Raw genomic sequence first — 25,018 nt, forward strand, 5'->3', positions numbered from 1 at the left:
CCCCCTAACATAGTCAAGTGTGTTTGCCATACCCCCCCTGCCCATAATATATTTTTTATAATGGCCTTAAATTAGCTAAAGTCATACCCATTTATAAAAAAAAGGTTTAGCTACTGGTATCAACAACTACTGTTCAATATTTATACTACCTATCTTGAGCAACATTCAAATTCCTTAAAAATTAATTATACATTGTACTAATACCAAAGTACATTTGTGTCAATTTTTAGCAAAATCTGATAGAGACATGTATATATACATCCACTGAGCCAGGCTAGGCTCAAATTTTCCCAGTATGTGCTTATTGCATACATTGAAATCATTAAGTTCCCTTTTCGCACTTACATTTTGCACTGCCAGGCCTCTCACTGCTTACATTAGGATATGTATGTTCTGCTTCTGTAAATTAAAATTAATAACAAAAATTATATAACAGACGTTATCTAATCAAGTGCCAATTACTACCTGTTCAACATATACATAACATATACATATATATCAACCCATTTTTTATTAGAAAGATATGGCTATATTATTTAGACATATCCTGTTAACAAACATTTGTAAATGCACATCACAACCAAGATAAGAGATAAAAAACAAGCAATTTATTGAGATGAATTAAATGAAAAAACAAATAATAAATACAAATACCACTCTGTAAAATCAATCTACTATACAACTACAAAATTGAAAACAAGACAAAATAAGGCTTGTGAATATAAACAATAAGTACCTAAAATAAAATTGAGCAAGGGGCCCCTTCGATCAGGTCACTGTCAAGGTTGGGGTCAAGGACACACTGCCATGACCGAAATGTGGGGAGGTGGCCATGCAGATGGCCGGCAAACCCTGTAATGGGGGGCAGGATGGAGTCCTTTTCCAAAGCGGAGGGCATGAGAAGACAGAACATGACCAAAGTGAACTTACTTTGTGGTTGTTGTTTCAACTTTATTGTACTTGCAATAGCATCTATATGAGCTGATTTAATTGCCTCAGTTGAGTCACCTGCAGATTAAAAGAGTTCATTAATAACAAGACATATGAGAAATGATAATAACTTTAACAAAATGTTCATAAAAGTATTATCAAGTGCAACATTGGTAAATGAAATCTTAATTATTTGTACAAATGACTAACATGTTTTCAATAATGAAATACAATATAAAAAGAGTTATTTTTTACATATGTGAATTAAAAACAGATTTTCTATACAACAGATCTTATACAAATTTGGCCATTTATTGAATATGACATGAATTTCCAATAGAAGCTATGAACCCAAATTAGCATTTGTTGCATACTGTTACATTACAATTATTCTTATTTTCATCATAGATTGTAAATTACCATGCACTACTAATAGAACAAATACGGTATGTAAGCTAATGTACACCTGTGCTACTGGAATAGTTTTAGCCATATCTGATGGAACTACTGCAATAAAGTTTTTTTATTTTAATAGTAGATTTGCCTTGAACCCCGTCAGTGGACCTGATGGTGTTTATGGGCTTTCAGGCAGTACATTTAAACACACAATTTTATGGCAGCCATGGTCTCAGAAACACAAACCAATTTATTCAGTTGAGGTTTGTGATAGAAGGAATGGTATACCAGTTTTATGTATTTCCATTTGGCCTCTGTGCAGCACCACTGGTGCTAACAATGATGTGCAATGCAGTGCACCAGATCAAAACAGCTAGACACTCAGCTCCCACTCATGCACAGATACTCCAAGAGCCTGGTACCTAGACCTCCCAGGTCAGCTGAAGGGTAGCGCTAGTTGGGTGATCCATCACTATAATCATGTGGTGGTAAGAATTCCAACAGTGTACATTTTGACTGACACTTCAAACTCAAATGTAGAAGCCTCACAAAGAGAATTTATAGCCAAGATGCATGATATTAGAGCTCCAGGTATAACTAACTATGCATTTGTGATGAATGCTGTGTTCGACCATGTGCTGGCATCCGGGCACTGAAAGTCATGCATCACATTTATTTCTCATTGCCTCCAAGGATTCTATTCTGACAGCACTGCAGGTTATCACATACTGCAGGCCAGATGGTGACAAACTTATACGCACACAGACTTGCTACTGGCTACTGTTGTGCAAGGCTCATACCACTAATTGAAAAACTCCATAGACGACAATGTTAACATATAACAAGATTGCTATATGAAAATGATGAACAAAGTTGAAAACATGGCTCAAAAATGGGAAATCAACATGCCAGTAATCAACCACTTAAAAAAACTAACATGTTGGCCAGCTCAAACTCTTGCAAATCTCAGGTAAACAAGACTGTATTTGGATTGCACCTAGAGAAATCACTGAAAAAAACACCAAGATTAGAACATCCATTAACACACAGAATAAACCCACAGGTACACAGCCGCTAAGTAGTAAACAAAAGACCACATGTTGGTCTCACCTTCGACCCAGGTGAAGCACCTGAGAAGAAAAACAAGCAGCCTATCGGCTGAGATAGCTCCGCTGTTAGCAATGCACATTTCAATTAAAGAACTGAAGACATCATTAGAAAATGAACAATATGAATAGTATCAAAGCAATCAGACTAACAGTTTTTAACAAGAAGTCGAAAATATCACTTTTTACCAAAAATTACAAAAATATTCACCAAAATAAATTAATTAGAGAATTGAAGATATCATCACAAAACGAACAAATCTGAGAGAGGTCCACATGTAGTACCTATATATGTAATATCAAAGCAATCGGACTTACAGTTTTCAACAAGAAGTCGAAAATATCACTTTTCACCAAAAAATGACAAAAATATTCACCAAAATTAGAGAATTAAAGATATCATTACAAAATGAACAAATCTGAGAGAGGTCCACATGTAGTACCTATATATGTAATATCAAAGCATTTGCACTTGCGGTTTTTAACAAGAAGTCGAAAATATCAGTTTTTACCAAAAATGACAAAAATATTCACCAAAATTAGAGAATTAAAGATATCATTACAAAATGAACAAATCTGAGAGAGGTCCACATGTAGTACCTATATATGTAATATCAAAGCAATTGCACTTGCAGTTTTTAACAAGAAGTCGAAAATATCAGTTTTTACCAAAAATGACAAAAATATTCACCAAAATTAGAGAATTAAAGATATCATTACAAAATGAACAAATCTGAGAGAGGTCCACATGTAGTACCTATATATGTAATATCAAAGCAATTGCACTTGCGGTTTTTAAAAAGAAGTCGAAAATATCAGTTTTTACCAAAAATTACAAAAATATTCACCAAAATTAGAGAATTGAAGATATCATCACGAAACGAACAAATCTGAGAGAGGTCCACATGTAGTACCTATATATGTAGTATCAAAGCAATTGGACTTGCGGTTTTTAACAAGAAGTCGAAAATATCAGTTTTTACCAAAAATGACAAAAAATATTCACCAAAATTAAAGAATTAAAGATATCATTACAAAATGAACAAATCTGAGAAAGGTCTACATGTAGTACCTATAGATGTAATATCAAAGCAATTGCACTTGCGGTTTTTAACAGGAAGTCGAAAATATCAGTTTTTACCAAAAATGACAAAAATATTCACCAAAATTAGAGAATTAAAGATATCAACATGAAATGAACAAACCTAAGAGAGGTCTACCCAAGGTACATATACACCAAGTATCAAAGCATTTAGGCTTGTAGTTTTCAAGAAGAAGTCGAAAAAGTAAAACATTGACACGGACGACGACGACGACGACGGACAATCATTCATATGATAAGCTCCGCTCGACAAAGTCGACAGCGGAGCTAAAAATATTTAAAAAATGTCATTGGTTCTTGCAAGGCATTTAAATTGAGCAATGGCTACTTGGGACCCTTAACGTGGATAGATTGAAAAGTGGTGTAATCAAAGTGACGCCATAAACTAGATGGGTTGCTTCTAGCTATAGGCCACTTGTTTTTTACCCGATCATTCCAATAACTTACACTATTAGCCTGTTTCCCCAGGCACTCGTACATCTCCTTTGAAAAGTGTTGTGCTTCAATGTGGAAAAATGGAGGGAAACTACTCTAAAATATACTACTGATATTACCGAGAATTCCTGGAGATGCCATGCACTATTTCGAATACAAAGGCCAACTGACTGGAAGTAATAAGACATACTTTGTCTCAATTAAACAATGAGCAATCACTTTTATGAACAGCTCTGCTCTGTCATCTAAGATGACACCAGAGCTAAAAAAATGAGAATTTTTTGAATGTTAGATGAAAAAGGTGAAAAGTTTGCTGATTAAATTTCAAATAATTTCATGGATTTCAATAAAAAAATTAATAAAGACTGTGCAAGGTATTAGTGATATTAGTTGAACACATACACACACAGACACAGACAAACACACTTATGCTTTTCATTGGTTGATTATAATCACACTGACTAAATCATTGGTTTTTTTTTTCTCTGACTGCTGCTATATTTATTTTCAGTTACCAATATTAGTGCATAATTGTGTACATGGAAAACCCATCCCAGGAATGTATACTGTACTTCCCAACTATCGGTACACAATTTTCCCTGTTTAGTCATAATCTATCTTCTTCAATGACAGAACACTTAAATATATCAGAGCAGATTTATTGCAGTTTTACCTTCATTTTTACACCAATCAGAATCAAATCTATATATTTTAATTCCATCTGTGCTATCAAGCTCCTCTTCAAATGGTTCACCAAATACACTTTTCACTGTGGAAGTTTTTCCAGCACCACTTGCTCCTAACACCATAGCACGCCCTCGATACATTATTTTCATTCCACTTGATGGATCAACTTATACAGTAGAAACAGAAATGTATGTTATGAGGATGTGAATTTATGTTCAACTATTTGCCTGACATAGCACACAACAATAGCTTGCAGTGAAGCATGATATTTATGAATAAGAATATTAGTACATGAAGGGCTTCTGTGTTAACCATGGCTTGATGCTATGAATTCTAGCAGGACAACATAATTAAATTATTATAATACAAGCAAAAATGAAGATATGGTATTCATGAATTCAATTAAATCATTACAGCATGGCAAGTTTATCATTATCAAACTTATTCAAACTTAATTAAAAATTCATAATTGTCAGCTCTATATTCTGTTATTTTAGAGGAATGCCTAATGTTAGTTAATTTAGACAAGCACATACTATAAAATTAAATAATATTATAACATAAACAAGCTTTATGTTAAAAATCTCTAGCCGCCAGAGAAGGAGTTCTTCAATCTCTTAGACCAAATTATGCTGAAGTATATTTATACTTACATGTGATTGTTATTCCCATGGATTCCAGATATTCACTTCTACCAAATGCATACTCTGCACAAACTCTGAAGTAGTATTCAGTAGATAGTTTAAGATTATCAACATTATATGACGTAACATCAGGTGGAATCTTATCACTGACTGTGGTCCATTCTGTCTTTGTACTATCACGTTGCTCAATAATATATCCGATTATTGTATTTTCATCATCACACGGGAGGTCCCATTTAAGATTACATGATTTTGCATTGATGACAGTCACATTCAGGGTACCCTTAGGTTCTAAAAATAAGTAGCATGCTTTTAAATTTATGGATATGATTAAATAATGGTATACAAAAGAGATGGAATGTATTGGGATGCCATAGTGTATATACAATAGTATTAAATAATGGTATACAAATGAGATGGAATGTATTGGGATGCCATAGTGTATGTTCAATAGTATTAAATAATGGTATACAAATGAGATGGAATGTATTGGGATGCCATAGTGTATGTTCAATAGTATTAAATAATGGTATACAAATGAGATGGAATGTATTGGGATGCCATAGTGTATGTACAATAGTATTAAATAATGGTATACAAATGAGGTGGAATGTATTGGGATGTCATAGAGTATGTACAATAATATTAAATAATGGTATACAAATGAGATGGAATGTATTGGGATGCCATAGTGTATGTTCAATAGTATTAAATAATGGTATACAAATGAGGTGGAATGTATAGGGATGTCATAGTGTATGTACAATAATATTAAATAATGGTATACAAATGAGATGGAATGTACTGGGATGCCATAGTGTATGTACAATAGGATTAAATAATGGTATACAAATGAGATGGAATGTATTGGGATGTCATAGAGTATGTACAATAATATTAAATAATGGTATACAAATGAGATGGAATGTATTGGGATGTCATAGTGTATGTACAATAGTATTAAATAATGGTATACAAATGAGATGGAATGTATTGGGATGCCATAGAGTACACATGTATGTACAATAGTATTAAATAATGGTATACAAATGAGATGGAATGTATTGGGATGCCATAGTGTGTGTACAATAGTATTAAATAATGGTATACAAATGAGATGGAATGTATTGGGATGTCATAGAGTATGTACAATAATATTAAATAATGGTATACAAATGAGATGGAATGTATTGGGATGTCATAGTGTATGTACAATAGTATTAAATAATGGTATACAAATGAGATGGAATGTATTGGGATGTCATAGTGTATGTACAATAGTATTAAATAATGGTATACAAATGAGATGGAATGTATTGGGATGCCATAGTGTATGTACAATAGTATTAAATAATGGTATACAAATGAGATGGAATGTATTGGGATGTCATAGAGTATGTACAATAGTATTAAATAATGGTATACAAATGAGATGGAATGTATTGGGATGCCATAGTGTATGTTCAATAGTATTAAATAATGGTATACAAATGAGGTGGAATGTATTGGGATGTCATAGAGTATGTACAATAATATTAAATAATGGTATACAAATGAGATGGAATGTACTGGGATGCCATAGTGTATGTACAATAGGATTAAATAATGGTATACAAATGAGATGGAATGTATTGGGATGTCATAGAGTATGTACAATAATATTAAATAATGGTATACAAATGAGATGGAATGTATTGGGATGTCATAGTGTATGTACAATAGTATTAAATAATGGTATACAAATGAGATGGAATGTATTGGGATGCCATAGAGTACACATGTATGTACAATAGTATTAAATAATGGTATACAAATGAGATGGAATGTATTGGGATGCCATAGTGTGTGTACAATAGTATTAAATAATGGTATACAAATGAGATGGAATGTATTGGGATGTCATAGAGTATGTACAATAATATTAAATAATGGTATACAAATGAGATGGAATGTATTGGGATGTCATAGTGTATGTACAATAGTATTAAATAATGGTATACAAATGAGATGGAATGTATTGGGATGCCATAGTGTATGTACAATAGTATTAAATAATGGTATACAAATGAGATGGAATGTATTGGGATGTCATAGAGTATGTACAATAATATTAAATAATGGTATACAAATGAGATGGAATGTATTGGGATGTCATAGTGTATGTACAATAGTATTAAATAATGGTATACAAATGAGATGGAATGTATTGGGATGCCATAGAGTACACATGTATGTACAATAGTATTAAATAATGGTATACAAATGAGATGGAATGTATTGGGATGCCATAGTGTGTGTACAATAGGATTGAATAATGGTATACAAATGAGATGGAATGTATTGGGATGCCATAGAGTATGTACAATAGTATTAAATAATGGTATACAAATGAGATGGAATGTACTGGGATGCCATAGTGTATGTACAATGGGAATAAAGGATGGTATACAAATGAGATGGAATGTATTGGGATGTCATAGTGTATGTACAATAGTATTAAATAATGGTATACAAATGAGATGGAATGTATTGGGATGCCATAGTGTATGTTCAATAGTATTAAATAATGGTATACAAATGAGATGGAATGTATTGGGATGTCATAGAGTATGTACAATAATATTAAATAATGGTATACAAATGAGATGGAATGTATTGGGATGCCATAGTGTATGTACAATAGTATTAAATAATGGTATACAAATGAGATGGAATGTACTGGGATGTCATAGAGTATGCACAATATGATTAAATAATGGTATACAAATGAGATGGAATGTATTGGGATGCCATAGTGTATGTACAATAGTATTAAATAATGGTATACAAATGAGATGGAATGTACTGGGATGCCATAGTGTATATACAATAGTATTAAATAATGGTATACAAATGAGATGGAATGTATTGGGATGCCATAGTGTATGTTCAATAGTATTAAATAATGGTATACAAATGAGATGGAATGTATTGGGATGTCATAGAGTATGTACAATAGTATTAAATAATGGTATACAAAAGAGGTGGAATGTATTGGGATGTCATAGTGTATATACAATAGTATTAAATAATGGTATACAAATGAGATGGAATGTATTGGGATGCCATAGTGTATGTACAATAGTATTAAATGATGGTATACAAATGAGATGGAATGTATTGGGATGTCATAGAGTATGTACAATAGTATTAAATAATGGTATACAAAAGAGGTGGAATGTATTGGGATGTCATAGTGTATGTTCAATAGTATTAAATAATGGTATACAAATGAGATGGACTGTATTGGGATGTCATAGTGTATGTTCAATAGTATTAAATAATGGTATACAAAAGAGGTGGAATGTAGTGGGATGTCATAGTGTATATACAATAGTATTAAATAATGGTATACAAATGAGATGGAATGTATTGGGATGCCATAGTGTATATACAATAGTATTAAATAATGGTATACAAATGAGATGGAATGTATTGGGATGTCATAGTGTATATACAATAGTATTAAATAATGGTATACAAATGAGATGGAATGTATTGGGATGTCATAGTGTATGTACAATAGTATTAAATAATGGTATACAAATGAGATGGAATGTATTGGGATGCCATAGTGTATATACAATAGTATTAAATAATGGTATACAAATGAGATGGTATGTATTGGGATGCCATAGTGTATATACAATAGTATTAAATAATGGTATACAAATGAGGTGGAATGTATTGGGATGTCATAGTGTATATACAATAGTATTAAATAATGGTATACAAATGAGATGGAATGTATTGGGATGCCATAGTGTATGTACAATAGTATTAAATAATGGTATACAAATGAGATGGAATGTATTGGGATGCCATAGTGTATATACAATAGTATTAAATAATGGTATACAAATGAGATGGAATGTATTAGGATGCCATAGTGTATATACAATAATATTAAATAATGATATACAAATGAGATGGAATGTATTGGGATGTCATAGTGTATATACAATAGGATTAAAATAATGGTATACAAATGAGGTGGAATGTATTGGGATGTCATAGTGTGTGTACAATAGGATTGAATAATGGTATACAAATGAGGTGGAATGTATTGGGATGCCATAGTGTATATACAATAGTATTAAATAATGGTATACAAATGAGATGGGATGTATTGGGATGCCATAGTATATGTACAATACTATTAAATAATGGTATACAAATGAGGTGGAATGTATTGGGATGTCATAGTGTATGTACAATAGTATTAAATAAAGGTATACAAACGTGATGGAATGTATTGGGATGCCGTAGTGTATATACAATAGTATTAAATAATGGTATACAAATGAGATGGAATGTATTGGGATGCCATAGTGTATATACAATAGTATTAAATAATGGTATACAAATGAGGTGGAATGTATTGGGATGCCATAGTATATGTACAATAGTATTAAATAATGGTATACAAATGAGATGGAATGTATTGGGATGCCATAGTGTATGTACAATAGGATTAAATAATGGTATACAAATGAGATGGAATGTATTGGGATGTCATAGTGTGTGTACAATAGTATTAAATAATGGTATACAAATGAGATGGAATGTATTGGGATGTCATAGTGTATGTACAATAGTATTAAATAATGGTATACAAATGAGATGGAATGTATTGGGATGCCATAGTGTATGTACAATAGGATTAAATAATGGTATACAAATGAGATGGAATGTATTGGGATGTCATAGTGTGTGTACAATAGTATTAAATAATGGTATACAAATGAGATGGAATGTATTGGGATGCCATAGTGTATGTACAATAGTATTAAATAATGGTATACAAATGAGATGGAATGTATTGGGATGCCATAGTGTATGTACAATAGTATTAAATAATGGTATACAAATGAGATGGAATGTATTGGGATGCCATAGAGTATGTACAATAGTATTAAATAATGGTATACAAATGAGATGGAATGTATTGGGATGTCATAGTGTATGTACAATAGTATTAAATAATGGTATACAAATGAGATGGAATGTATTGGGATGCCATAGTGTATGTACAATAGGATTAAATAATGGTATACAAATGAGATGGAATGTATTGGGATGTCATAGTGTGTGTACAATAGTATTAAATAATGGTATACAAATGAGATGGAATGTATTGGGATGCCATAGTGTATGTACAATAGTATTAAATAATGGTATACAAATGAGATGGAATGTATTGGGATGCCATAGTGTATGTACAATAGTATTAAATAATGGTATACAAATGAGATGGAATGTATTGGGATGCCATAGAGTATGTACAATAGTATTAAATAATGGTATACAAATGAGATGGAATGTATTGGGATGCCATAGTGTATATACAATAGTATTAAATAAAGGTATACAAACGTGATGGAATGTATTGGGATGTCATAGTGTATGTACAATAGTATTAAATAAAGGTATACAAATGAGATGGAATGTATTGGGATGCCATAGTGTATGTACAATAGTATTAAATAATGGTATACAAATGAGATGGAATGTATTGGGATGCCATAGAGTATGTACAATAGTATTAAATAATGGTATACAAATGAGATGGAATGTATTGGGATGCCATAGTGTATATACAATAGTATTAAATAAAGGTATACAAACGTGATGGAATGTATTGGGATGCCGTAGTGTATATACAATAGTATTAAATAATGGTATACAAATGAGATGGAATGTATTGGGATGCCATAGTGTATGTACAATAGTATTAAATAATGGTATACAAATGAGATGGAATGTATTGGGATGCCATAGTGTATGTACAATAGTATTAAATAGTGGTATACAAATGAGATAGAATGTATTGGGATGCCATAGTGTATGTACAATAGTATTAAATAATGGTATACAAATGAGATGGAATGTATTGGGATGTCATAGTGTATGTACAATAGTATTAAATAATGGTATACAAATGAGGTGGAATGTACGGGGATGCCATAGTGTATGTACAATAATATTAAATAATGGTCTACAAATGAGATGGAATGTACTGGGATGCCATAGAGTATGTACAATAGTATTAAATAATGGTATACAAATGAGATGGAATGTACTGGGATGCCATTGAGTATATACAATAGTATTAAATAATGGTATACAAATGAGATGGAATGTACTAGGATGCCATAGAGTATATACAATAGTATTTAATAATGGTATACAAATGAGATGGAATGTACTGGGATGCCATAGAGTATGTACAATAGTATTAAATAATGGTATACAAATGAGATGGAATGTTCTGGGATGCCATAGAGTATGTACAATAGTATTAAATAATGGTATGCAAATGAGATGGAATGTACTGGGATGCCATAGAGTATATACAATAGTATTAAATAATGGTATACAAATGAGATGGAATGTATTGGGATGCCATAGTGTATATACAATAGTATTAAATAATGGTATACAAATGAGATGGAATGTATTGGGATGCCATAGAGTATGTACAATAAAATTAAATAATGGTATACAAATGAGATGGAATGTACTGGGATGCCATAGTGTATGTACAATAGGATTAAATAATGATATACAAATGAGATGGAATGTACTGGGATGCCATAGTGTATGTACAATAGGATTAAATAATGGTATACAAATGAGATGGAATGTACTGGGATGCCATAGTGTATGTACAATAGGATTAAATAATGGTATACAAATGAGATGGAATGTATTGGGATGCCATAGAGTACACATGTATGTACAATAGTATTAAATAATGGTATACAAATGAGATGGAATGTATTGGGATGCCATAGTGTGTGTACAATAGGATTGAATAATGGTATACAAATGAGATGGAATGTATTGGGATGCCATAGAGTATGTACAATAGTATTAAATAATGGTATACAAATGAGATGGAATGTATTGAGATGCCATAGTGTATGTACAATAGTATTAAATAATGGTATACAAATGAGATGGAATGTATTGGGATGCCATAGTGTGTGTACAATAGGATTGAATAATGGTATACAAATGAGATGGAATGTACTGGGATGCCATAGTGTATGTACAATAGGATTAAATAATGGTATACAAATGAGATGGAATGTATTGGGATGCCATAGAGTACACATGTATGTACAATAGTATTAAATAATGGTATACAAATGAGATGGAATGTATTGGGATGCCATAGTGTGTGTACAATAGGATTGAATAATGGTATACAAATGAGATGGAATGTATTGGGATGCCATAGAGTATGTACAATAGTATTAAATAATGGTATACAAATGAGATGGAATGTACTGGGATGCCATAGTGTATGTACAATAGGATTAAATAATGGTATACAAATGAGATGGAATGTATTGGGATGCCATAGTGTCTGTACAATAGTATTAAATAATGGTATACAAATGAGATGGAATGTATTGGGATGCCATAGTGTGTGTACAATAGGATTGAATAATGGTATACAAATGAGATGGAATGTATTGGGATGCCATAGAGTATGTACAATAGTATTGAATAATGGTATACAAATGAGATGGAATGTACTGGGATGCCATAGTGTATGTACAATAGGATTAAATAATGGTATACAAATGAGATGGAATATATTGGGATGCCATAGTGTCTGTACAATAGTATTAAATAATGGTATACAAATGAGATGGAATGTATTGGGATGTCATAGTGTATGTACAATAGTATTAAATAATGGTATACAAATGAGATGGAATGTATTGAGATGTCATAGTGTTTGTACAATAGTATTGAATAATGGTATACAAATGAGATGGAATGTATTGGGATGCCATGGTGTATATACAATAGGATTAAATAATGGTATACAAATGAGGTGGAATGTATTGGGATGCCATAGTGTCTGTACAATAGTATTAAATAGTGGTATACAAATGAGATGGAATGTACTGGGATGCCATAGTGTATGTACAATAGTATTAAATAGTGGTATACAAATGAGATGGAATGTACTGGGATGTCATAGTGCATGTACAATAGTATTAAATAGTGGTATACAAATGAGATGGAATGTACTGGGATGCCATAGTGTATGTACAATAGTATTAAATAATGGTATACAAATGAGGTGGAATGTATTGGGATGCCATAGTATATGTACAATAGTATTAAATAGTGGTATACAAATGAGATAGAATGTATTGGGATGTCATAGTGTATGTACAATAGTATTAAATAGTGGTATACAAATGAGATAGAATGTATTGGGATGTCATAGTGTATGTACAATAGGATTAAATAATGGTATACAAATGAGATGGAATGTATTGGGATGTCATAGTGTATGTACAATAGGATTAAATAATGGTATACAAATGAGATGGAATGTATTGAGATGTCATAGTGTATGTACAATAGTATTAAATAATGGTATACAAATGAGATGGAATGTATTGGGATGCCATAGAGTACACATGTATGTACAATAGTATTAAATAATGGTATACAAATGAGATGGAATGTATTGGGATGCCATAGTGTGTGTACAATAGGATTGAATAATGGTATACAAATGAGATGGAATGTATTGGGATGCCATAGAGTATGTACAATAGTATTAAATAATGGTATACAAATGAGATGGAATGTACTGGGATGCCATAGTGTATGTACAATAGGATTAAATAATGGTATACAAATGAGATGGAATGTACTGGGATGCCATAGTGTATGTACAATAGTATTAAATAATGGTATACAAATGAGATAGAATGTATTGGGATGTCATAGTGTATGTACAATAGTATTAAATAATGGTATACAAATGAGATGGAATGTATTGAGATGCCATAGTGTATATACAATAGTATTAAATAATGGTATACAAATGAGATGGAATGTATTGGGATGTCATAGTGTATGTACAATAGTATTAAATAATGGTATACAAATGAGATGGAATGTATTGGGATGTCATAGTGTATGTACAATAGTATTAAATAATGGTATACAAATGAGATGGAATGTATTGGGATGTCATAGTGTATGTACAATAGTATTAAATAATGGTATACAAATGAGATGGAATGTATTGAGATGTCATAGTGTATATACAATAGTATTAAATAATGGTATACAAATGAGATGGAATGTATTGGGATGTCATAGTGTATGTACAATAGTATTAAATAATGGTATACAAATGAGATGGAATGTATTGGGATGCCATAGTGTATATACAATAGTATTAAATAATGGTATACAAATGAGATGGAATGTATTGGGATGCCATAGTGTATGTTCAATAGTATTGAATAATGGTATACAAATGAAATGGAATGTATTGGGATGCCATAGTGTATGTACAATAGTATTAAATAATGGTATACAAAAGAGGTGGAATGTACTGGGATGCCATAGTGTATGTACAATAGTATTAAATAATGGTATACAAATGAGGTGGAATGTATTGGGATGCCATAGTGTCTGTACAATAGTATTAAATAGTGGTATACAAATGAGATAGAATGTATTGGGATGTCATAGTGTATGTACAATAGTATTAAATAATGGTATACAAATGAGATGGAATGTATTGGGATGTCATAGTGTATGTACAATAGTATTAAATAATGGTATACAAATGAGATGGAATGTATTGGGATGCCATAGTGTGTGTACAATAGGATTGAATAATGGTATACAAATGAGATAGAATGTATTGGGATGTCATAGTGTATGTACAATAGTATTAAATAATGGTATACAAATGAGATGGAATGTATTGGGATGCCATAGAGTACACATGTATGTACAATAGTATTAAATAATGGTATACAAATGAGATGGAATGTATTGGGATGCCATAGTGTGTGTACAATAGGATTGAATAATGGTATACAAATGAGATAGAATGTATTGGGATGTCATAGTGTATGTACAATAGTATTAAATAATGGTATACAAATGAGATGGAATGTATTGGGATGCCATAGAGTACACATGTATGTACAATAGTATTAAATAATGGTATACAAATGAGATGGAATGTATTGGGATGCCATAGTGTGTGTACAATAGGATTGAATAATGGTATACAAATGAGATGGAATGTATTGGGATGCCATAGAGTATGTACAATAGTATTAAATAATGGTATACAAATGAGATGGAATGTACTGGGATGCCATAGTGTATGTACAATAGGATTAAATAATGGTATACAAATGAGATGGAATGTACTGGGATGCCATAGTGTATGTACAATAGTATTAAATAATGGTATACAAATGAGATAGAATGTATTGGGATGTCATAGTGTATGTACAATAGTATTAAATAATGGTATACAAATGAGATGGAATGTATTGAGATGCCATAGTGTATATACAATAGTATTAAATAATGGTATACAAATGAGATGGAATGTATTGGGATGTCATAGTGTATGTACAATAGTATTAAATAATGGTATACAAATGAGATGGAATGTATTGGGATGTCATAGTGTATGTACAATAGTATTAAATAATGGTCTACAAATGAGATGGAATGTATTGGGATGCCATAGTGTATGTACAATAGTATTAAATAATGGTATACAAATGAGATGGAATGTATTGGGATGTCATAGTGTATGTACAATAGTATTAAATAATGGTCTACAAATGAGATGGAATGTATTGGGATGCCATAGTGTATGTACAATAGTATTAAATAGTGGTATACAAATGAGATGGAATGTATTGGGATGTCATAGTGTATGTACAATAGTATTAAATAATGGTATACAAATGAGATGGAATGTATTGAGATGTCATAGTGTATATACAATAGTATTAAATAATGGTATACAAATGAGATGGAATGTATTGGGATGTCATAGTGTATGTACAATAGTATTAAATAATGGTATACAAATGAGATGGAATGTATTGGGATGTCATAGTGTATGTACAATAGTATTAAATAATGGTATACAAATGAGATGGAATGTATTGGGATGCCATAGTGTATATACAATAGTATTAAATAATGGTATACAAATGAGATGGAATGTATTGGGATGCCATAGTGTATGTTCAATAGTATTGAATAATGGTATACAAATGAAATGGAATGTATTGGGATGCCATAGTGTATGTACAATAGTATTAAATAATGGTATACAAAAGAGGTGGAATGTACTGGGATGCCATAGTGTATGTACAATAGTATTAAATAATGGTATACAAATGAGGTGGAATGTATTGGGATGCCATAGTGTCTGTACAATAGTATTAAATAGTGGTATACAAATGAGATAGAATGTATTGGGATGTCATAGTGTATGTACAATAGTATTAAATAATGGTATACAAATGAGATGGAATGTATTGGGATGTCATAGTGTATGTACAATAGTATTAAATAATGGTATACAAATGAGATGGAATGTATTGGGATGTCATAGTGTATGTACAATAGTATTAAATAATGGTATACAAATGAGATGGAATGTACTGGGATGCCATAGTGTATGTACAATAGGATTAAATAATGGTATACAAATGAGATGGAATGTATTGGGATGCCATAGTGTCTGTACAATAGTATTAAATAATGGTATACAAATGAGATGGAATGTACTGGGATGCCATAGTGTATGTACAATAGGATTAAATAATGGTATACAAATGAGATGGAATGTACTGGGATGCCATAGTGTATGTATGACCCCAACACGTAGGCGCCAGTTATATAGCATCAACGTCCACGTGTGGGAATAACAGTGATATGCCACTGATTCAATCCACTTTTAAAATGCATAAACACCCGTTTTATACCACACCGCGGCCAGATTCCAACTTCTAAACAACTTGGACATGAACCAGGGCAAACACTTTAATGTGATAGGTCCGGGATGGATCAAGGCAGTTTCACAGTGACTCATACAAATTCACTCACCATCAACAACAATAATTGCACAATTCTACACGTGTTGCAAGTATCAACAATAAACATGGCAAATCTGTATTCTCCACTCAAACAAACATTTCACAATAGCATAGAAATACAGGTAGTCATTAAACACAATTAAAATACATCAAATGATAACCACTTTCAGCCCAACCCACTTTTATAGAGCTCTGAAAACAACAATCACTATCGATTCAGTCCCTCGTCACGTGTTACGTGTGTACTCACGGCAAAGTGCTCAACGCGCACGTAGTTCCCAGCACCAGGCTAGTCAACGACAAAAATCGGCGAATTCCAAGTTACCATCAAGTCCCGTCGGTTACTCAGCATACCATCGATGGAGGGGCCCCTTAGCGAGTCTTCTGTCGGATCCAGGTCGGCCTCCTTCCTCAATTTCCGCCACTTCACTTGATTTTAGCCGCAACTATGAAAACGCCACTACCACTTTCAAAATGTCGTTCGCGCGAAGAGAGAGTTTCTTGACAACCTCGTTCACAGGTCACACTTTCTAGCCTCTCTCCTTCACGTTCCACACGCCATAAACAGCCCACATTTTAGTCGGTCTTTCAAATACATTACATTCATGACATTCGAACAGAATTCAAATTATCAAAGTAAAATAAAGATACATAATCAACTAAGTTCAAACAAAGACTTCTCGTCTCAGTGGAGGAAATAATTAACAAAACACAACCCCTATACTTAACACACACAGTGCAATTGTAATGCTAAACACAGTTATCGGCTGACTAACTGATGAATAACCATTCGAAACAAAACATATACGATCGCCACCAGACGTCGTGTGGCCATAGGTAATTATAATCCCATGAAAACACAAACTCTACACTACAAAATCCTTCATCGCAAAATCAATGCAACGACCAAGGCGGAAATGAAAGCATTACCGTAAAACGCACAATGCCGTTTCAGTAACCCAAACACTAGAACACTCTTTTAACATATTTACAGTAATTTCATATTATTTAAATAAGTAAACAATAACATGGACCATGTCCGGGTTATACTCTCCCCCCACAAATATGAGCGTCCCCGCTCACTGCAGTCGCGAATTCTTGTCTTCGTGATCCTGTGTCTTGCCTAGTGGTCCTCTTCGGCTCACCAGGATTTGGTGCCATTGGCCCCCAAATCTCCATCGAGTGCTCTTGAATCTTAGCCCCTCGATACCCTCATCTCCATCGGGCACCTTTGAATCTTGGTCTCCCGTTTACCCCGTCGCTCCATTGAGTGCCCTTGAATCTTGGCCCCTCAATCACCCTGTGTCTTCAGATCACTCCTCTTCTACCAGCTAAATTACACACTTGAATCTACTATTTAATACTAACATGAATGCAACATATGTATAAAGTATAAAGGTAATTCGTAAAAGTAACAAAGTGTACTTGCACACTAAATAAAGCCTTATTACCATATTACACAATGTCATAACCCACATCTCTAGGGCCTAATTCCTTCCCTTCAAACCATCCTTTAGTCAAGGAAATCAGATCATGCAACATCTCTCCTGCAAATCTTTTCTGCTGTGACCATCCATAGCGCTCAGGTGCTTTTCGTGGTCGGCTTATCTCCTCACAGCTTGTACTTCATCTCCAGTAATCGCAGTCTCCGTTACAGTTACTACTTCAGCCTCAGGAATTGTCACATCCTCATGGCAGGGGATTCTCTCTGGCATAGTCTTGGCCATGGTATCTCTAGAATTATCATCGGATGCCATTGGTCTGCTCTTGCCCGATGATGACATCACATTTTCACCACCTGAAGAACATGGCGCAGGATTTTCAATACCTCTAGACATGTCATTGGGGCTACTAACGTTATTCATTTCTTCCCTCTGTATCAAATCATCACTCACTGTAACAGGCACAGCTATCCTCTCTGACTCTACATCTTCCATATGCTCTGGTGTCTTAGTTTGCCACCAGTAAACAAGTTCCTCTTCACTAGAGGTGTCACTACTTGAACTTGTACTGACTGGTCTCTGTCTAGTCTTCATACGGGGGTTCCTGGTAGTCTTTGTGTACGTCTTCCTCATGGGACGCTCAGGGTATAGTATCGGTAACGCATTGCATGGTAAAAGTAAGTTACGATGCAGCGTTCGGGTAGCTCCCTCTCCTCTCTCTGGCTTGACCTTGTACACAGGTAAATCAGGATTAACTCTCTCCATCACTAAATATGCCTCTTTCTCCCACTTATCTGCTATTTTATGTTTACCCCGTAGGCCAACATTTCTCACAAGCACTCTATCTCCCTCCACTAGTATAGCCTCTTTAGCTTTCCTGTCATACCTCTTCTTATTGACATCTTCATGCTTAGCAGCTTCCTTGGTAGCCACTTCATATGCCTCCTTCAGCCGAGCTTGCCACTTACTCACATAGTCATCAGATCCCTCATCCTCACTCCCTCTGGGTTCTAGTCCAAGATATACATCTACAGGTAGACGCGGATGGTGCCCATACATCAAATAATATGGGGAATAGCCGGTGGCATCATTCCTTGTGCAGTTATATGCATGCACCATAGAACTCACATGTTGCTTCCAATTTTCCTTCTCCTTATTCTCCAGTGTGCCGATCATATCCATTAGTGTACGGTTAAATCGTTCACACTGAGAATTCGATTGCGGATGATACGGGGTAGTCCTAGTCTTTCTTACTCTCAACTTCTTGCATAATTCAGCAATAACACGCGACCCAAAGTTCCTGCCCTGATCAGAATGAATTCGTGCCGGGAACCCGTAATGAAGTAAGAAATACTCCATCAGAGCATCAGCTGTTGTTCTTGCTGTCTGATCCTTGGTAGGTATAGCGATAGCATACCGCGTAAAGTGGTCGGTTATTATCAGGATATCCTTAACACCACCCCTGGAGGGTTCAAGTGTCAGATAATCCATACATACAAGGTCGAGTGGTTGGGTAGACGTCAGATGTCCTAGAGGTGCTCTAACCCTGCCCTCTACAGTTACCTTTCGTCTCGTACATCGTTCACAGCTTTTCACCTTCTGTTGGATGTCAGCCAGCATTTTAGGCCAATAAAACCGTGTGCGTAATAAGTCAGTTGTCCTCTCAATCCCAGGATGACCCATGTCGTCATGCAACGCTTCCATGGCCGTGCCACGATAAACAGCAGGCAATACCAGTTGGAAGTATTCATCACCATGAGGGTCAACTCGTCGTCGATGTAGAACACCGTTCCGATAACACAAGTTGTCCCATTCTCGCAGGGCAAGCTGAGTCATCCTGTCCTCATTACCACGTTCTCGCGGAGTTGGTTTTCTTTCTCTGTCCAGATACCAACAGACTCTCCCTATCACAGGGTCTCCTTGTTGCGCAGTCCTCCAGTCCTCTGCTACCGTAGTAGGTAGGGATGCTTGATCAGCCCACCTGTTTATGTCTTCACGAGCCTGTGCCATGGGGCTCGGTGACATTCCCAACACTTCAGCTGCAGGCAAAGCAGTCACCAGCTGACTATGGCTGATAGCACTGACAGTCTGCGGATTCATCTTTTCCCTCTCACTGGGTGGCAACCAATCCAACCAGTGGGGTTGTCCTTCATCGTCCGTGGAATATCCTTGACTTGGTCTTCGTGATAATCCATCGGCGTCGCCGTTAAATCTCCCCGGTCTGTACTGAAGCTCAAAATCAAACAGTGCCAGGGCTGACAACCACCTGTGCCCCGTTGCATCTAGCTTTGCTGTGGTCAGGACATACGTCAGGGGATTATTGTCAGTCACCACAGTAAACTTCCGACCATATAAGTAATCCTTAAATTTGTCCACAACAGCCCACTTCAACGCCAGAAATTCCAGCTTGTGTGCTGGGTAATTGCGCTCACTTTTCGATATTCTGCGACTGGCATAAGCTATCACCCTGTTTGCTGTACCATCATGCTGGTAAAGTGCCGCACCCAATCCCAATAGGCTAGCATCGGTGTGTAGCTCAAAGCTTTTGTTGTAATCTGGATAAGCCAAGATAGGTGGGTTGGTTAACCGATCAATCAGTGTATCGAAGGCTGTCTGGCACTCATCATTCCAGATAAAGGGGGGTTTCTCACATTCTCTCACACGTCTCATTTTTCCAGTTCTGTTTACTCGCTTATACAATCCATGAGTTAATTCATTCAACGGCTTAGCTATTTTGGCGTACCCTTGAACATATCGACGGTAGTAACCAGTCACTCCCAATAGCGTCTTGACCTCCTGAGCATTCTTCGGTATTGGCCATGTTCTAAGCGCCTCTGTCTTTGCGGGATCAGTCTGCACACCTGCTGCAGATACCACATGGCCTAGGAATTTAACTTCATCTCGGAAGAACTTACATTTTCGGGCCTTAAGTTTCAGTCCTCCCCTCACAAGTCGTCTAAATACTTCACGCAACCGACTCAGATGCTCATCAAAATTATCTGCGTAGACTATGATGTCATCAAGATAAACGATACAACCATTATACAACATATCACCAAGGCATCTCTCCATAATACGCTGAAAACTAGCCGGACTAGTTGCTAACCCCATGGGCAGCTTTAGACACTCGTAATGACCCACCGGGCTTATAAAGGCAGTCTTTTCCACATCATTTGGGTCCATTAAGATTTGCCAATATCCCTGAGTCAAGTCACAAACCGAAAAAACTGTAGCACCCTTCAAAGCATCAAACGTTTCCTCTATCCTTGGTAGAGCATATGCATCTTTTATGATCTTGGCATTCAGACGCCTGTAGTCAATGCATAGGCGGGTACTCCCATCTTTCTTTCCAACCATCACAATAGGAGCTGCATATGGGCTGTGCGAGTCTTGAATTACCCCACTGTCCAGCATACCCCTCAATATACACTTGAGTTCATCATATTGGGCAGGTGGCAATCGTCTATGTCTCTCTGCCACTGGTATATCATCTGTTAACCTGATACGGTGCGCTTCAATCTCACAGGTACCCAAGTCATTCTCCGACTTCGAAAAAACAGTCTGTTCTTCAGTGAAACACTTCTGTACCTCTTGAATCTGACTGTGTGACAATTCTGACTTAGTAAGGTCAAACCTCACACCATCTATTTCAAATGTAGCTTCACCATCAGACACTCCATCCTCTGGCTGGCTCTGCATAATCGCTGACTGCTGACTAGGGCTACCAATCCAACTTACTGCTCTCGCTTCTCCAATAACCTGACCCGGCCTTACAATTATGTTTTTATCTGTAGTATTACTTATGCGAACCGGTACCTGAGACTTCTTTCTAAGACATTTAAGAACTCCAGTTGTTGCACTAGTAGCAATGTTACTGGGAGTGTTTCTACTTGGCTCTACAGCAACAATGTATTCGTCATGTGCTGTGCCTCCTCGTACACTTCCTAAAACCACTCTGTCACTGTCTGGTCTGATGATTAATGGCTTCGGCACAGCAGCCTTCACATCACCCAGATACCCATCTTCTCCTATAAAACGCTCACGGGCTGCCAATATGCTGCATGTCTTCCGTCCAACTTCCGACATTCTCATAGATCGCACAGTCTTCTCTCTGTAAGACAGTGTACTATTATTCATAAAACAATTCAAAAGATTGGTGCCCGCAGTGACTGGTACATTTCTATTGTATTCATTATTGACGGCTACCAACACCAACGTCTCATGCTCCTCAAGGGAATCAAACAAAGCACGAGGAAACGCCATAGTCACTTCAACATATCCCAAATAGGGCAAAGTCTCTCCTCCGGCTCCAGTGACCCGGAAAGACTCATCTAGTAACATCAAAGAAATCGAAGACAACTTTTTCTTATAGTAGTCGTAAGATATAGTGGTAACCTGGGATCCAGTATCAATTAAGCAGGGTACCAAGTCACCATTAACATACACCGACTCCTCTGGGGCTCTGCCCACCAGTCTCTTCCAAACGTCTTCTTTCATCATAAAAGGTTTCCTTCCCTGCTTTGCCGCAATCACTTGTTTCACCTTATGTTTTCTGTGCCATGCCTTTAATCCTTGATTCACTGAAGGGGGTGGTCCCTGTTGTTCCTGTCCCAGTATTGCCTTTCTTTTTGGATGAGGGCAATCAGGGGAAATGTGGTCTTTCTCTCCACAATTATAACAGGTTACTGGTCCCTTCCTTCTGACTCCGCCCCTAGAGCGACATTGTCTACGTAGGTGTCCCAACAATCCACACTCATAACAGGGCCCAACCCTTGCTGGTGCAGTCATGTTCACGGCTGGCCCTGCCGAATACACGGGAGTAGGCTGAACCAATGGGTTTGCTACACTCAATGGCGGTGCCATAACAGGTGGTGCCTCCCTCCGACCTACCATTTCCTCTTCCAATTGCGACTGTTTAACCATCATTTTATCTATCTGCTCTTTTATGAGGGAAACAGCAAGTGTAGTAGCCTGAAGATGTTTCATTATGTTATCAGATTTATGATCACCTACTGTCTGTTGGTGACTGTTAGAAGGCTCCTCCTCATCACCTGCCACTGTCTGATGTGCTCTAGCAAGAGGTGGTTTACTTCTGATCTTTCCTCCACCCCATTCAAAATTCTCCTGTTCAGCTCTCCTAGCTTCACTCCACAACTGCCTAAATGTTGATATGCCATCATATTTATGCCTTAGAGCCTGCTTGATGTCTTTGTCTCTCATATGAAACCAAAAAGCAGTGCATAACGTTCTATCAACATCTTCAGCTCGTATGCCCCCTCTCTCTTTCACATTATTCAAAGCCAGTTGCAACCGCAGTCCATAAGACTTCATATCCTCCATCTCACGTTGAGCACTCTCTCTGTGGAATCTTTCCATTAACATAGGACCCGATTCAACCTCACCATACGGAACCTCCAATTCCTCAAATATTTCCTCAAGGGTGGCATCTTCCCCCAAGTTCATAACAAAATCACCTGCATCTCCTTTTAACGACCTCTTAACTGCTGCAGTCAACGTGCTGAGTGATAGATGCTTGTCCTTTTGTAAACATCTAATATGGTATTTCCAACTACGAAAAGAAACCTCCCCTTTCTTATCAGAACTACCTGAAAAAGTAGGTACAGGGGGCTTAGCATACGTTCCACTATTTGCAGCAGCAGCAGGTAGAACTGTATTCTCATCAACAACAACACCCCTTGCTCCCAGGTGGCCAACACTTGTCCCCTGTCCAGAGCAATCATATTCAGCTCTAATATCATCCTGGCGTCTTCTCTCAATCCTACGCCTCTCTCTTTCCTGTTCTAACAATTCTTGATATCGCTGTTCAGCTTCCTGTTTCCGTTTCTCTTTCTCCTCAGCTATCAAAGTCAACTCTACCTGTTTCATAAGTTCCTGATCTCTCTCTGCCTGTTCCTCTTCATCCAACCTACGATTTGCTTCAGCCAACATTCTCTTTTTCTCTTCCTTCTCTCTACTCAGTTGCGCTGTATTCCACATGCCTGGATTGGCTGGCGTATCATAAATATTCCCTTCAGTACTTCTCTCCTCATCTATCATTTCCTGTTCCCTGTCAGCCATCATGGAACAACTAAACAAACAATCCTCCTATCACAAAGACTTAATAGAAAAAATAATGACAGGAAAGTTTAAACAACAGTATCCTATATCAATATATATCAACAACAAAGCTCAGTGCCTATTACTAGCGGTCATACAATTTGTCAACACTAGATGGCGCACTATACACATCTGTCACTAACTAACACATCACCACAAAGCACCACCAATAAAAACAGTACATCACTCGCTGCATCCACAAAATATC

The 25,018-nt window shown here is 35.7% G+C and overlaps 1 protein-coding gene across 1 annotated transcript in view; it reads right to left on the reverse strand.

The window, feature by feature from the left end:
- LOC144347881 (uncharacterized) overlaps positions 1–18,430 on the reverse strand; it is a 41,605-nt gene extending 23,175 nt beyond the window's left edge. The window contains exons 1-5 of the mRNA XM_085494715.1: positions 18,397–18,430; positions 5,310–5,591; positions 4,643–4,822; positions 931–1,008; positions 346–399 (exon numbers count right to left, since the gene is read on the reverse strand). Of these exons, the coding sequence (XP_085350841.1) occupies positions 346–399; positions 931–1,008; positions 4,643–4,822; positions 5,310–5,591; positions 18,397–18,430 (628 nt within the window). The remainder of the gene's footprint in view (positions 1–345; positions 400–930; positions 1,009–4,642; positions 4,823–5,309; positions 5,592–18,396) is intronic.
- Between the last annotated feature and the right edge of the window lie 6,588 nt (positions 18,431–25,018).

The sequence above is a fragment of the Saccoglossus kowalevskii genome, chromosome 20 (assembly GCF_978046115.1).
Source record: "Saccoglossus kowalevskii chromosome 20, keSacKowa6.1, whole genome shotgun sequence".
NCBI lineage: Eukaryota > Metazoa > Hemichordata > Enteropneusta > Harrimaniidae > Saccoglossus > Saccoglossus kowalevskii.